This window comes from Mus caroli, unplaced genomic scaffold, assembly GCF_978045245.1.
Source record: "Mus caroli unplaced genomic scaffold, Mus_caroli_1 scaffold_2, whole genome shotgun sequence".
Classification (NCBI taxonomy): domain Eukaryota; kingdom Metazoa; phylum Chordata; class Mammalia; order Rodentia; family Muridae; genus Mus; species Mus caroli.
This window is the reverse complement of record NW_028227257.1, coordinates 59,957,961-59,974,056: the sequence shown is the minus strand read 5'-3', so window position 1 is coordinate 59,974,056 and position 16,096 is coordinate 59,957,961. Positions and strand designations below refer to the sequence as shown.

The 16,096-nt window shown below is 42.3% G+C and overlaps 2 protein-coding genes across 8 annotated transcripts in view; both read right to left on the bottom strand.

Moving 5' to 3' along the window:
* Positions 1–3,231, bottom strand: part of Vps39 (VPS39 subunit of HOPS complex) — a 41,101-nt gene extending 37,870 nt beyond the window's left edge. For 3 of the 4 annotated variants that reach the window (XM_021183453.3, XM_021183447.3, XM_029473727.2), the window contains exons 1-2: positions 3,022–3,231; positions 253–318 (exon numbers count right to left, since the gene is read on the bottom strand). In XM_021183453.3, the coding sequence (XP_021039112.1) occupies positions 253–318; positions 3,022–3,094 (139 nt within the window). In that variant the 5' untranslated portion in view covers positions 3,095–3,231. Of the gene's footprint in view, positions 1–252; positions 319–3,021 lie in introns of those variants that run through there. The other variant, XM_085834544.1, reaches the window with a different exon arrangement.
* Positions 3,232–5,492: 2,261 nt separating this feature from the next.
* The window catches only part of Tmem87a (transmembrane protein 87A), a 48,043-nt gene continuing 37,439 nt past the window's right edge, over positions 5,493–16,096 (bottom strand). For 2 of the 4 annotated variants that reach the window (XM_021182509.3, XM_021182494.3), the window contains exons 16-20: positions 13,584–13,657; positions 13,087–13,148; positions 9,976–10,031; positions 9,471–9,501; positions 5,493–6,703 (exon numbers count right to left, since the gene is read on the bottom strand). In XM_021182509.3, the coding sequence (XP_021038168.1) occupies positions 6,662–6,703; positions 9,471–9,501; positions 9,976–10,031; positions 13,087–13,148; positions 13,584–13,657 (265 nt within the window). In that variant the 3' untranslated portion in view covers positions 5,493–6,661. The remainder of the gene's footprint in view (positions 6,704–9,470; positions 9,502–9,975; positions 10,032–13,086; positions 13,149–13,583; positions 13,658–16,096) is intronic. The other 2 variants (XM_085834542.1, XM_085834543.1) reach the window with 1 other exon arrangement.

Here is a 16,096-nt window from a genome sequence, read left to right as displayed (position 1 = left end):
CTTATTAGGTAGTGAATGACCTCTATAAGAAGGAGGCTGGTATTCTGCTCTACCTACCAGAGGAGGCTAGGAAACCACTTATTAAACAAATCCCAGGAGATTCTCATGTTTCTCCCTATTTCCCCACAGCCCCTGAGCCTAGTCACCCCTTTATGGCCAGGAATCTGTTTTTACACCCGTACACTAGCTAACTGGTAAAGCTGACTAGTTAGAGCTTTCGATCCCATCACAAGCCATCGGTCTGACACTCACCAACATCCTTCCGAATCCTGTAGAGAAGAAGATGCCCTTGCTTGGTTCCAACAAGAAGCCATTCCTCTAAAAAGAGCCCAAAGAAAGATAATTAGCTTTTGTTTAACCCTATTTCTTTAGCGTGGATGTCTGAGGAGGATGGAACTATGGCTCAGTAGGAGAGCATCTCCTAGTGTGAGACATATAAACCCTGGGTTAAATCCCCAGAGTGTGTGTGGGGTGGGGAGCACAGGGGCCAAGGAGGAGGAGTGGGAGAGGAGGAAAGATGTCAGACAATGAAACAATCTGAAAACACTATTTTGCCAGACATGGTAGTTTGTGCCTATAAGCCCAACACTGGGACCACTAAGGCAGGAGGACTTCACTGAGTTTAAACCAGCCTAGGCTGCCAAGCAAGAGATACTGACAGATAAGCAACATCCTTGGCTCCATTGTCTAATAGGAAGTTTAGGGGCCAGGGGGTGTAGCTTGTCTTTTACTACTTGGTGGGTTCTTCTCTCTTCCACCTTTTTCTACCCTTTCTTCCACTCTTTCAACCCACTAACACTAGATAGGAGAGATAAAGGATTGAAAGGAAAGGAGGTGACATTCTTGACAGACTACTACATCCTGTTGATTGGGGCAAGTTCGATCTTTGCCTTCAAGATACCTAATTTCTTCTTTCTTTGCTTGCAGCTACTACTTAACAAACCAAGACAGAAAAGAGTCAACCACCAAACAACAATCCTCTCGGGGCCCTAGCATTCATGTCCCTCTGAAAGTCCCCAGAATTCCAAAGGTCACACAATTGCAGAACCAAAGGCAAAATCACACCCCATGCATAAGGCAAATCATGGTCAGCTGCAGTGGACAGTCTGAAGCAGCCCCATACTACAAACCTGGGATTAAATCAGAAACATATTCTCATAATATTTCTGCACTTTTTAACATTTTTAAAAAGACATCAAAACCCCAAAATTGTCTTGTTAGGGCCATGCTATTAGACATCCCAGTGCCAAAAAGGCAGCTGGATTCTATAACTGGAGTTCAGGGATACCTTCAATGTCCTCATTTCTGTTGCCCACAAGAGAGACAGATTATGCCAGTCTTCCAGCTTAAATTTTGTCTGGGTCTTCATGTTCTGATTGCTAGATGAACTTTCCAGGTAAGAGACCAACATACACAAAAGGGGCAGTGACTAGAAGTAGCAATAATTGCTAGTGCTAAAGCAGCAATAGTTATTATCTAAAGCCTGAAAGTGAACAGCCTTCCTGTACTCCAGCAGCGACCTTAGTAACCGAGGGGACCGGGCATTTCTCCTGTTTGGTGTGGGGTCCAAGCAGGACAAAAGCCACTTATCATTCCCAAGCTGGTCTTGAGAAGCTGAGCTAAGATGAGCTTTACTCTAACAATGTGAAGTCAATGAGTCTCTCTCAGAGGAGCAGAGTCAATGACTGTGACACGCTAAGGCAAGTGTGTGGCAGGCAGTTGCACTCATCTTGCTTGGATGTTATGCCTTAGACTGAACTGAATACCTGCCCTGCGTGTTGAAATAGGTAGCACATACTTCTGGTATCATCTATCCGGTGTCATAACCTGCCCTCATGCTTTTGTGCCCCAAAGTGTTCTGGGTACACAGACTATTTCTCATTCATCCTTGTATTCCTGTCCATGGTGGAGAGAACGGTACAGGTGGGTATCCAATACATATTTAATGAAACAAAAGAGAAATGAATCCCTCCATGTATTATTTTCTATGAGGGCACTTTCCTCCAGGAAATGAGGTTTTCTTGAGATGGCTGTAGGAAATTGGGTTCTATTCTCTCCCTAATTCAAAGGACTACATCAGTTTACATTGGAGGTACTATTTTACAGAGGCTAGGGGCTGCTCAAAGAAGAGCACAGAGTAAAAAAAAAAGATGTGAATCCCTCTAAGGAGTCCACAAAGAACCTGCAAGAATGCCTGGGAAGCGCTAGCAACAGATGCTCATCACACTGGTCACCATCAACATTTTCTTGTGGTCCATCGTGGTGCCTTTCTCAGCGTAAACTCTATGTAAAGATTCTGAACTTTACTTTTGTATGAGCCCTTGATATTTAGGGCATGGACATTAACAGAAAACACTGAATTATTTTTACGTAGCCTGTTATGGGCAATAACGACGCATAGAAAAGCACTCAATGTAGCCTGAGAGCCAAGATTTATCTTCTTGAACTCCAGAACACACGAAGGATGCTGACCTTGCTTTCTGCATTGGTCAATCCCAAGAAAAAGTATACAAGGTCGCATGGGTCAGGTTTCACAGCAATCTGTTATGATGCTCTTCCACTTCAGTCAGGTAACTTGGGCACCTCACGACATAAGGTAGTCAAGGAGTATGTGAGCTATCTACTAAAAGGAAAAATAAACTAAGGAACACTAAATGTTCTGAAGCATACGGTGCTAACATTGTCTGTCACCTAGAAAACACCGCAATCATTTAACAAGATGAAGCCCCTGGCAGGCTTTGCCCTTTTCACTCAAGACTTCTTGGGAACCGAAATGGGCCCCAACAGAGCACATTAATAATGTGAGCTCAGCCTCCAACTGCATAGCGCACAAGAGAGAGCGCGGAGCGTCCACAAATGGACTGTCCTTCCTTAACAATCACCCAAGCTGCCCGAGGTCCAGTCACGTCCGCCCTCTCTGACAGCCTGCGTCCACAGCCCACCCACAGGTCAGACGCCTTGCCTCTCTATAGCTTGGCGTGAGGGGCCGCCGCCTCCCTGACCCGAGGCCCCGCGGCTCACCCCAGGCAGCCAGGCAGTCGATCTGCAGGGGAAGCTTTTCCAGGATCGGCACCGGCTCGAAAGCGTCATGCATGGCTGCGGGAGCTTCGCCGCCACCGTCCCGCCCCTGCTGCTGGGAGGAGTCTGCCGTCCAAAAACAGGGAAGACTCGGATCCCACCAGGGACCCCCGCTACAGGGCCTTCAGCAACAACTCCATCCTCGCCGCCGGACTTCCTGTTGCCTTAAGCCCGCCCCTTCCGCCGCAGAAGCTCCGCCCCCAACCCGAGTTCACATCCATACCAGCTGCTCAGAGTTCCTTGGTGTTTGTGGTGGTAGGAGAGAAACTGATCTTTTTTTTTTTTAAAGATTTATTTATTTGTTTTATTTACATGAGTGCACTATAGCTGTCTTCAGACACACCAGAAGAGGGCATCAGATCCCATTACAGATGGTTGTGAGCCACCATGTGGTTGCTGGGAATTGAACTCAGGACTTCTGGAAGAGCAGTCAGTGCTCCTAACTACTGAGGCATCTCGCCAGCCCGAGAATCGTCGTCCTAGGCAGACAACGTAGTGAAGACCTCTCGACGAGGAATTGAGCTCACTGGGCTGGGTGTCAGGAGAGGTGGCACCCAGACATCCCAGCACGCAGGAGGTCCAGTTATCTTCAGTTTGAAGCCAGCCTAGGATACATGAGGCCCTGTCTCAAAATCCCGCCCACCCAACCACCGAGGAAAAAGGAACTTCTGCCTTGGCGTCAGTCTTGGCTTGGAGATATACCACTTAGGAAATTTGGCTTTTCGTTTTCTTCGGAAATAGATTGTTGCAGGCCTTACTTTCGTACTCTGCAAAACCTTCTTCAGAGTAAGACCGATTAGAATCGTGAACATCTGTCAAGTCTGACACACTCTAGCCAGTCAGTAGATTGCTTCAGTACCATCATTACATTTCAGCTAATTCTTAGGTGTACCTTAGGTTTACATTGTTAAAGCTGTAGACCAGTGATTCTCTCCTAGTGCCTAGTCAAGCAACTTTTGAAAAATTCAGGCTCAGACCTCATTCCAACTTTACTCAAACTTTGGAGAATAGTATGAACTCAAAGTGAGTTCATACCCTTGAACACGAAAGCCATTATAGGCTAATGTTACTTAGCCCCGGCATAATCCCTTAGGGATTGCATACAGGACTGTGTTGTGTATGCACTGGAGGATGTTTGGAAGCAACCTCAGAATCTACCTGCAAGAGATTCTAGAGCAGCCTGCCCAAAGGTCAGATACATGAATGAAGATGTAATTTGGTAAACACTTCTGGCGAGCCACTGTTACTGACCAATGTTTCAGGCCAGAGGTCAGATAGATGTCTTCCTCAGCTGGTTTCCATGTTATGAGAAATGGCCTGTGTTTTTGTTTGCTCGTTTCTGAGACACATCTACCCCTTTTACAGTTAGCCAGTCTAGCTCACCGGCAAGCCAGTAAGCTCCTGGGACCCACCTGTCTTTAGTCTCAGTGTATGGGCACTAGCTTTGTCACATGGATAACTCGAATCCAAACAAACCCGGATCCTCATGCTGTGTGGCAAACACTTTACAGAGTCATTGTCCTGGCCTCCAGGCCATTGCACCTGGAGACATTGCTAAAACGTCCGTTTGACTCAATCAATCCAGAATGGGATCAACTGATCAAATGTTTCTTATAAGACTTGCCTTGGTCATGGTGTCTGTTCACAACAGTAAAACCCTAAGACAATACCTTATTTCCTATTATTGTTCTTTAAGAGTTCTACCAGCCGGGCATGGTGGCGCAGGCCTTTAATTTTAATCCCAGCACTTGGGAGGCAGAGGCAGGCAGATTTCTGAGTTCGAGGCCAGCCTGGTCTACAGAGTGAGTTCCAGGACAGCCAGGGCTATACAGACAAACCCTGTCTCAAAAAAAAAAAAAAAAAAAGAGTTCTACCTAAGGTGGATTTCAAAAAAGCCACCATAGCAAAAAGCTGTAGAGAAATGTTCCCTAAATGCTATTAACATTTTACTATGATGTGCTGGTTAGCTTTTTGTCAACATGATATAAGCTAAGAGTTACTTAGGAAATTCATTTAAAAGGAATGTCTCTATCAGATTAGCCTGTAGGCAATTCTGTGGGGGCATTTTCTTGATTAATAATTGATATGGGAAAGCCCAGCCTACTGGCACTCCTGGGCAGGTTGCTCTGGGTTGTATTTAAAAAAAAAAAAAAAAAAAAAAAAAAAAGGGCTGGAGAGATGGCTCAGAGGTTAAGAGCACTGACTGATCTTCCAGAGGTCCTAAGTTCAATTCCCAGCAACCATATGGTGGCTCACAGCCATCTATGATGAGATCTGGTGCCCTCCTCTGGTGTGTCATATGTTTCAACAGAAAATAAGAGAATCTGTAGTAAAAGTCATGGAAAGAAAGTCTCTACTAGGGTCTGAAAGAAGGGTGTGAAGGGAAAATTTGAAATAAATGAGAGAGACACTAGTTTTGTTAAAATTTTTATATTAAAAAGTGGCATGAACTTTTCATGTAGAACAAAAATTTAGGGAAGGCAAAACGGGATCAAACGATCAAAACTGAAATACAGTGCTTCAAGTGAATCCCATCACCTGGTGATGTTATAAGCAGTCTCTAAGCCAACATCAGAAACTAGAACCATCAATCTTTAAAAAGAAAAAAAAGCAGCAGCAGTCTAGGGCCTCCATACCACTTCATGCAAGAATACCTGCTTATAAAGCAACGGGACCTGTTCCCTCTCTGTAAGCTCCCCCTTCTGAAGCATGATAATCCCTCTTGCAGGGCGAACAATCACAGCACGGAAACAGAGTGCCTCTTGGCATCTGGTGCAATCCCAAAGAACGGCATGAAGGGAAATCAAGCATCGCCTGTGACTGCAATGCTGCCCTTGAGGCTGACTAAATGGTAGTTAAAAGTTTTGGAGTGTGCACCACATTGCCAGCAATGGGATGTGTCATAATATCAGATGTCAGAAGAGTTAGTATTTCTCTTTAAAGCACATCTGAAATAGAAAAATCTTTAATATACACCATTTGTAAACAAAATTGCACTTGATTTTGAATCACATGTAAGTTTCTCTCGCTTCCCGCCCCCCCCCCCTTCCCTTTTGGTCACTGATAGATCTATAGTTCCTTAACTCAAAAGGGCCTATTCCCCACAAACTACTTCTGCAAGATGTAATCTTGACTTCCCAGGAAACTCAAAAATAAATGATAATTTCTCCCATTACCAACTTCCTAAATAAATAAAATCACAGGCAGTTGCTCCTAGAGATGACAAACTATGGTGTAAATGACACAGTCCTTTCATAAACTTTAAACTTCCTAGTCTGACAGATTAAACAATGGAATAGAAAGTTCAGGGACAACATGTAGCTTGCAAAAACAGCCATGATGGGGTTGGGAGGGAAAGGGTGTCGATGATGTAAAGAAGCTGGTAGGTTTTTCTCATCCCATGGATATGTTTCAGTAAGCTGCTCTCCTTGGCTGACACCTCTCCCCAGCTCCCATGCACAGAGATCAAGAAACAGAGGAAGATGTCATTGCCTCCTTTAATCCCATGGAGCAGTGCAGAAGACTGACACACAAGCTGTCTCTTCCCCAATACAAGCCATCTTCTATGGCAGTTTTCCATTGTTTACTCCATCTTTGACCTTTCAAAGTGTGTGATCATTCGTTCCTAAGGAGGAAAAGATTTATTCTAAGTACATAACTTAAAAAGGTCTAAATTCTAAAAAAGTTCTATATAAATGGCTCAAACAATATTTTTTCACAAATACCTTTCTAGGTTAATTGTTTATAGTAGTATATCTATGGTAATTCTAAAACATTACAGGCCCCATCTGAGGTTAAATGACTCAACTACATCTCAGAAGGAAATTCAACATGCTTTACAGGCTTTTAGTGTGCAATACAATACTGTTACATGCAAGCACAGTGCTGTACCGTAGATCTGTGAAAATCTTATTTTAACTGAACTCTGGTGTATGAGTCTGTCTGTGTACCTTCTGGCTTCAGGTACCAGTCATAAACATGATGTACTTACATATGTGCAGAAAAATGCTTATACATATAGACTAATACAAAAATAAAAAGGTGCAATAGTAATAAACTCAGGGGCATACTACCCAGCCAGTCAGAAATATCATGCTGCAATGAGATTCAATGAGAAAAATTGTTTAAAAATTATGGTAGACACACAGAGGAAGACAACAAAATAGATCCGCTGGCCTCTATACACACACACACACACACACTGCACACTAAAAAAAAATAAAATAAGAGCTGGGCGTGGTGGCACACGACTTTAATCCCAGCACTCAGGAGGCAGAGGCAGGCAGATTTCTGAGTTCGAGGCCAGCCTGGTCTACAAAGTGAGTTCCAGGATAGCTGAGGCTACACAGAGAAACCCTGTCTTGAAAAAGAAAAACAAAAACCGTAAGGATGCTAAATTTTGTGTTTCTTACCACATAAAGAGCACTGTGGTAGCCATTATGTTTACTTGCAGTATTTCCACACAGGCAAATGTTGAAGGGTGAAACCAATGTCCCAAAGCACTGCAGTAACCACGAATGCCATATGTGGTAGCCCATGGAACACAGTGCAGCTAGAGAGCTGAGGCCTAGGGAGGCCACCAATGGGAAACACAAAGCAGAGGAAGACCTCAAGAGAGACCCAGGTATCTTAAGAATGGAACCCAGCCAGAGATTGCCCCACCTGGGGATCCATTCCATAAACAGCCACCAAAACCAGACACTATTGTGGATGACAACAAGAGCTTGCTAACAGGAGCCTGATATAGCTGTCTACTGAGCAGCTCTGCCAGTACCTGACAAATATAGAAGTGGATGTTCAGAGTCATCCACTGGACTGAGCACAAGGTCCCCAATGGAGGAGCTAGAGAAAGTATCCAAGGAGCTGAGCTGAAGGGGTCTGCAACCCTATAAGAGGAACAACAATATGAACTAACCAGTACTCCCAGAGCTTCCTGGGACTAAACCACCAATCAAAGAAAACACTCGGTAGGACTGGTGGCTCTAGCTGCATATGCAGCAGAGGATGGCCTAGTCGATCATCAATGGGAGGAGAGGCCCCTGGTCCTGTGCAGGTTGTGCCCTTGGTCCCCAGTATAGGGGAATGCCAGGGCTAGGAAATGAGAGTGGTAGATGGGTTGGGAAGCAGCGGGAGGAGGGAGGGGACAGGGGATTTTCGGAGGGGAAACTAGGAAAGGAGGTAAGATTTGAAAGGTAAATAAAGAAAATATCTAATAAAAAAAGGTATAATAAAAATTTTTTTTAATTAAAAAAAAAAAAAGAATAGAACCCAGAAATCAAAGTGTGGGGTGGAGCAATTCAGATTGGAAAGGTACAGTTTTCACTGTTTCAATGGATAGAACAGCTAAAGGATTTGACATTTTTTATAGTGCCATAAAGCAGGCCAGTGAGAAATCAACAAAGAGTCAGAATCTGGTAAAATGTTCCTAAAACACTTTGTTACAATGATCAGAACACCCTAACATTCAAAAGATGTTATAGTCAGTTCCATAAGCCTAGGCCACAATAAGACACCATGTGAATGCTTCTCAATAGACTATATAGAGCCACAGTAAGACTAAAAACTTAGTCAAAAGGTTCAGCAGCAAGAGAACTGGCAGCTCTTTCAGAAGACCTGATTCAGTGCCCAGCCCCCATGTACTGATTAACAACCACTTCTAACTCCAGTTCTAGGGGATCCAATATCTTCTTCTGGATTCTGAGGGCACCACATATACAAGTGGTGCAGACACACATGCAGGCAAAACACCCACACACATGGGGTAAAATTTAAAAACCAAAATTTAAAGGGGTAAAAACAGATTTAAATCATCATAAATATTAGAGATACTAATTATAATATCATTTTATAGAACAGAAGCACAGAAGTGTTGAATTTAGTAACAGATAACTTGCAATAACTTTGTTCTGATTTACTGTAGTCCTTTCTCAACCCTATTCCTAGCTTTCCAAGATTAGAGTAGGATACAGCTGAATTTCTTAAAGACAAAATAACTGCAAAGTACAGAGTTCAGTGTCTGTTTCCCAACTTTTTTTGTTTGTTTTTTTCAAGACAAGGTTTCTCTGTGTAGCCCTGGCTGTCTTAGACTCACTCTGTAGACCAGGCTGGCCTCAAACTCAGAGATCTGTCTGCCTCTGGGATTAAAGGCATGTATCACCACACCTAGTTTGTTACTAACTTCTAATTCATAAGTCTGACCATGTAACTCTGAAAAAGGGACTATGTACACAAAGATATACAGAAAGGAATTTTTGTATGCCCATTCCTGTCTTTTTCAGCCAAACCAGTCCACACGTGAGTAGGCAGTCAAGATTCTTCGTCAATGGAGAACTCATGAGTGGCTATTTAGTTACCAGATCAAATGAGATAAAGTCCATGATTTGATCACTAACCTCATCTGAGTCCAGCAAGGCCGGAAGTGCTCTGCAGAGAAACATGATATTAAATAAGGTCACAAACTGTTCATGAAGGACAATAGACAAGGAGCAAAATTTAAACCTTTTTTACAACTTAGCTAAGATCTGTATCTCTTTTAAGATACAAACAAATTAAAAAATAATCAGAATTATTCAAGTTATAAAGAAAGAATTAAACATACCCTACAGAGTGGCTGGGTCTATGTCTCATTAACATTAAAGCTCCAGGAAGGAATTCAGAAATTTAAAAAGAACTAGCCAACGGACTTTAGACTGACCTAGGGCTAAATCATTATAAACAGAAATAGCATGCAAATGAGCAGTCCTAATTATTTTTGGTTTTATGTTGCTCCTAATATTTTAACCATTCCTTGATACTTCATATTCTCACTAGACTTCTCCTCAGTTTCCCTCTGAAAACAATAATAAAGTAATACTAACATCGAAACGGGATTCTTAAGGTAAAAATTCAAAAACTTACACATCAGTCACAGAAGAAGGGACATTTTCTTCTACCCATTTCAAATCATCTTCCTGCTGGGAACACATACATATCAGCTATTACTAAAACATACCAATAAATAATTTGTCTCAAGAATAGATCTGAACTCCTAAGACCTTTATTCTTTTAGCAGCCTTTCATTATCCTCCATAGCACACATACATAACAAATGAGGCTGACAGAAAATTCTATTCAACTCTCTTCAAATACCTTTGACTAACAATTCCCTAGTATCCCATTAGTGTTAATTTATAAATGTTACAGTGTTCTCTTAACCTGGCTAGTTCCCAAATAATGGAGACTGGACTGTTTTATTCATTTAACAGCTCTAAGGCCCAACAGCTGACCAGTATTAATCTATCTGAATCTTCTAGGCAAATCTGGCTATCTTCCAGCCATAATTCCTGAGATATTTGCATTCTATAGCTTTCTCTGCTCCACTTGTTTTCTCATGATGTCTCCTGGACCATCTCCCTTCCTGTCCACTCCCCTGGCTGGGAGGAAATCCAGCCATTTCTTTTCCCTGATCAGTCATTGGCTGCTCAGCTCTTATTGACCAATCACAGGGAATAATTGGAGAGCAATGTTTACACAACATTGAGACAGGAGATTCTCAGAACAAGGACTGCAAGCAGACACAGGGACACAGAACTCAATGTTTGGATAACACACAGATGATCTCTACACAGTGCACAGTAACATTATGCCTACAAGCCTCCATCCTAACTACCACTTAGGCTTTTCCTGTGACTTCAACATTACTACAGTTCACAAATAAGACATCATGCAGCAATTGTTTTTCTGGGCTTGGCATATTTAAGAAACTGTCTCCTAGTTTACCAGTTCCTAAAAATGTCAGGATTTTAAACACAGGGTTTCTCTGAGTAACCCTGGCTAGCTGGCCTTTAACTGAAAGATCTGCCTGCCTCTGACTCCTGTGTGCTGGAATTAAAGGCTCAATCATACCCAGGTCATGGAGTAAAATTTAACTGAAGTATCTTTGCTATTGAGGCTGCAACAATTGGCCTGGAAATGCAGGCATCTTTTCCACACACAGACTTGCATGCCCAGTATCAGGATTACGAGGTTACGGAGTAAGCAGCTTCACTTTTTCTCAGGAACTCTCCGCACTAACCCATACTGAGCAGAGTACAGAGGGGACCGCTCATGGTGGGTTTATTTTGCATTTCTTGATTATCTGTGGTGAGCATCTTTAAAATATATTACATTTGTAATGACGTCCTGTGAGGATTTCTATTGAAGGCCTCTTTTGAGTCAGCATGCTTTTCTGCTACTGACTTATTTTGAGTTCCTTATACATATTAGCCATGTTTTTTTCTCATGAGGTGGTTGTCTTCTCACTCCTGTTGACTGCTCTGCCATACAGCACCTTTTTGGTTTGAGGCAACTCTGTATGATGACTCTTATTTTTGACTGAGGCCTGGACTGCTTGATACAAATTTAAAAACTCTATGTAGAACAGTATGATGCAGTGTCTCTCTGGTTTTCTTCTCTGAGTTTTACAGTTTCAGGCCTTACATTTAAGACCTTAATCAGCAACCCCTACAATCACCCCACTTACAGTACTAGGGATTGAATCTAGGGCCTCATTCATATGAGGCTGGTATTCTACAACTGAACTATAGTCCTACAGCCTCCAACTCATTTTGAATAGAAATCCAGTTTCTTCAACACACTACTGACTGGAAAACAAAAAACTTTCCTTTCCCTATTATGTGTCCTTAGTATCTCTGTCAAAATTCAGGTGACCAGAAGTATGTAAGCTTACCCTTTGGGCTCTCTACTATGTCCAACTGGCTCACAGTTGATTACAATGGCTCTATAGGTTGGTTTTAGTTATGCTGTGATTTATACCTGAGACTCATACATGTTGACCATCCTCTACTGTGAACTGTGGCTCTAGCTCCCTGTGGAATACTTTGTGTACATGTAAGTATCTATGTGTTCATGTACATGCAGGTATGTATGAATATATGTGCACTCAGGCCAGATATAAGCATTTGCCTTTCTCAATCATTCTTCACCTTTTTAAAAAAATGTATTTATTCATTTATAGTTGTGTGAAAAATCTGGGGGAGCCAGTTCTCTACTGAAACTCAGGCCGTCAGGCTTGGCAGCACAAGCGTTTAATCACTGAGCCATCTCACACCCACCTTACTTTCTGAGACAAGTTTTCTCACTGACTCTGGAGTACTCTTATTATCTAGATGGGCTGACCAGCAAACACTAAGGATGTTCCTTTCTCTACCTCCCAAATCTTGGTTACACATGGTACCTGGGAAATTTGATGCCGGGCCTGGGTATCTGTACGCAGGCCCTTATGCTTACACAGAGAAGCTTTACCCACAGAGGAAAGCTGCCTCCTCACTCCCACTGTGCCACATTTTGAAGCCAAATTAGTGTGGTGTCTTCTGCTTTGTTCTTTTTCTCAACAACACTTCAACTACTTAGGTGTTTTACTTTTACTTTTGTGGGTTCTTACAAATACTGCAGTTGCTTTTTTTTTTTTTTTTTTTTTTTAGATGTATTTATTTATTATATGTAAGTACACTGTAGCTGTCTTCAGACACTCCAGAAGAGGGCGCCAGATCTTGTTACAGATGGTTGTGAGCCACCATGTGGTTGCTGGGATTTGAACTCTGGACCTTTGGAAGAGCAGTCGGGTGCTCTTACCGACTGAGCCATCTCACCAGCCCCTGCAGTTGCTTTTTAAAAAGATTGGGAAAAGTGTCATTAGAGTCTTGCTAGTGATTGCAGTAACTGCTTTGGATAAGTACGGGTGTGGTAAAGGTAAATGCAGGGCAGCAAGGGGGCTGCTGCCAAGCTGGAAGATCTGGATTCATTCACTAGAACTCACACGGTGGCAAGCGAGAGTCAACTCTTGAAAGTTGTCGCCTGACCTGCACACAGGCACAGCTCATAGCCTACTCCACTCACACCCATGTGCAGGAACACAGAAATGTAGTATGTACTAAAATCATCATCCAGGCCTAATTCACTGCCATGCTAGGTTCCACCGTGGGCCGCAGCCCAGGCCAAGATCAGGAAGGAAGGGAAGCGCCCACTTACTGCTTTGTTTACTTTACTAGTCCCATTTGGTTCCTGCTTGGTACTTCTCATTTTCATTCCTTCTGCAAAAGGAAAGAAAAAACAACAAACCCCTCATAGATTGGTGAACTCTCCTCACACTGGCAACAAAAGCAAAAACATATTCAGAGATTTAAGCTTACTGTCTGAATTTTTTTTTTTTTTTTTTTGGTTTTCAAGACAGGGTTTCTCTGTATAGCCCTGGCTGTCCTGGAACTCACTTTGTAGACCAGGCTGGCCTCAAACTCAGAAATCCACCTGACTCTGCCTGCCAAGTGCTAGGATTAAAGGCATTTTAAAGGATCAAACTGCCCAGCTATGGTTCACCTTTAAACCTTGCTATTCTCTCTTTATCCTAACTTTACCAAACAGATAAACTCATGGTTTTTGGTTTTTTTTTTTCCTTTTAGAATTTTTTTCTTTGAAAAAAAAAATACTAAGAGCACAAATCAGAACAGTGAGTTTCTTTCAAAGCTCACCAAAGCTTTCCTTCAGCATCGGCTCCTTCTGCTCATCCTCCTCATCTTCCTCTGACAACGGCGAGAAGGCAAACCTGACAAAACAGGAACAGGAGGAGTCCACAAGGGAGCAGTCTCTCTTGGAACATCACAGAACTTCTGTTGAAAGTGCAACTGCAATGCTTCCTCCCCTTCACAAAGTCCTTAAATGCCTGTATCATCAGCTGAGTAGCAGGATAGCATGGGCCACGCACTACTATGACTTTAGACAAGTTACTTATTGTCCTCACGTACAAATGGAGACAAGAGAACAACAGTCAGAACACTCAGTAGTAGTTTCCAAGAAGTATAGTCAAGCAGGGTGAGCAGCCCAGTTGTGATCCAGCAAGAGGGAGGAGGAGGCAGAGGCGGAGGCTGAATACAAGTTCAAAGCCAGTCTAGTCTGGATGACACAGTGAGACCCCGTCTTTTATTAAACAAAAAAAAAAACCTCCACAAAATCAACTCACTATGAAGTACTTAAAACCATACCTGATATATTTCAAAGACAAATATCACACAAAAGAAAATAACTCTAATTTAAAACTGTGGCCTTCAAGTGGAGTTAAAAAAAACAAAAAACAAAAAACAACCAAACAACAACAACAACAACAAAACCCCCAAAAACCAAGGCCTAACTTTAAATGCTGCAGGTATTTTAAAATCTCAGTCTGCACGTGAGATGGCTAAGGCCTAGTCAACCACCCAGTGGATACCTTCCCCTTAGTACTGCCGAGGGACTTGGCTGCCCTAGAAGGCTTGACCTCACTCTGCACTTCACACTTTGTTATCTACACTAACATTTTCATTTGTTTTAAATCTCTCGTGGCTAACTTAACTGGTAAAGATCACAGCTGGTGTTTGAAAAGCATCTGAAGTCAGAGTAAGACAGAGGTCTCCTCTCACAGCCGCTACTTAATGTTAACAAATAAGGTCAAGCCCACATAACAATGTAAGAATGAAAAGTAAAGCAGAGATTATCGCCAAGGAAGACTACATAAGGCTCTAGGTTCAACCCGTAGTACTACCACCTAAAAAAGGAGAGCAACTACCTTAAATCTAGCATAACCATAGTTTAATACAAGATACTACAAAATCTAATTATAACATACATTTTGATAACCAATGCAACTAGAGGGTGAGTTAAAGAATCCTTAAGGTGTAACAATTATGCCAAAAGGCTGCCTAAGGAAGAAATGGGTTTACTAGTAGCCACAATATTTTTATACTACAGGATATGCACAATTATCTTTTAATTATCCAGTCTCATAAATTAAAGGGTTAAATGAGTTACAGCATCAAAAACTATGAAAACATTATATAATGGTTTTTCATTCATTTGTGTGTATGTATGTATGTGTGTGTGTGTGTGCAGGTAAAGTAACACATGAAGGTCAGAGGACAAAGTGCAGGCGGGAGTCACGTCTCATGAATCGAGGGAACTGAGCTCAGGTCGTCAGGCACAGTGGTAACAGGCGTCTTTACTAATGAGTCCTCTCCATGGACCTGGGACTGCAATGGTTTTAGAAGACAGATTAGTTTCTTATTTAAAGATATCCCTACCACAACCTGGTTGTTATATGTTAGGTATATTCATGGTACTTCTGTGTCTGTCATCTCCATGCCTTCAGAAGGCCCTTAATTTTGTTGTTTTGTCCTTTTCGAAACAAGGTTTGTCTGTATAGCCCTGGCTATTACTGGAACTCACGCTGTAGACCAGGCTGACCTCGAACTCAGAGATCTGCATGTCCCTGCCTCTTGAGTACTGGTTTTAAAGGTATGTTTCCTAGGCTCTAAAGAGTGTGGTCTGTAAAAGTGGGTTGCAGGCCATGTCATATGAGAATTAATATCCATGTTACTTCTGACCTATCTAGGAAATTGACCACCAGGAAGGATGTTAAGTGTAAGGTCAGCCACACAGCTGTATGTAATTGAATCCCAACAGAAACTCAGGGTTCAGGTTTCCGAAGCTGGCAAGACTTGGCAGTGATGTATTTGACCAAAGGAAAGCAGCACTGCCGGGGACATTGCAGACACAACTAGAAGCTTTGGTGTGGTTCCCTCCAGACTCACACTGACTCTCTTTTCTTGGCTTATGATAGCTTTTATTCTTTTTTTGAAATAAACAGCAAACAAGAGCCTACTATCTGCAGTGACCTTTGTTTGTCTATCTAGTAAATTACTAAACCTGTGAAAGATGGCAGGCTTGCAATAAGCAGTAAGTTTGCAGTGAGCAGGAGACTGGCCCAGTCTTTTCTGGGCTCTTCTTCCACACTCTGGAGCTTGACTTTCTCTGGTAAAAGTAGAAGAGTTCTTTGCTAGTGCAGGGTCATATTTGGGTGTTTGTTTGGGGTATGGAATGATAGAGCAGATATTAACTAATAAATGAATAAAATACATATGATTTAGAAAACTGGAATGAAGGAAACAGTGTGCGGGGTGTTGTTTAATAGTTTCCTCAAAGAGTGAAACATTCTATTCTGTAGGGAAGTTCC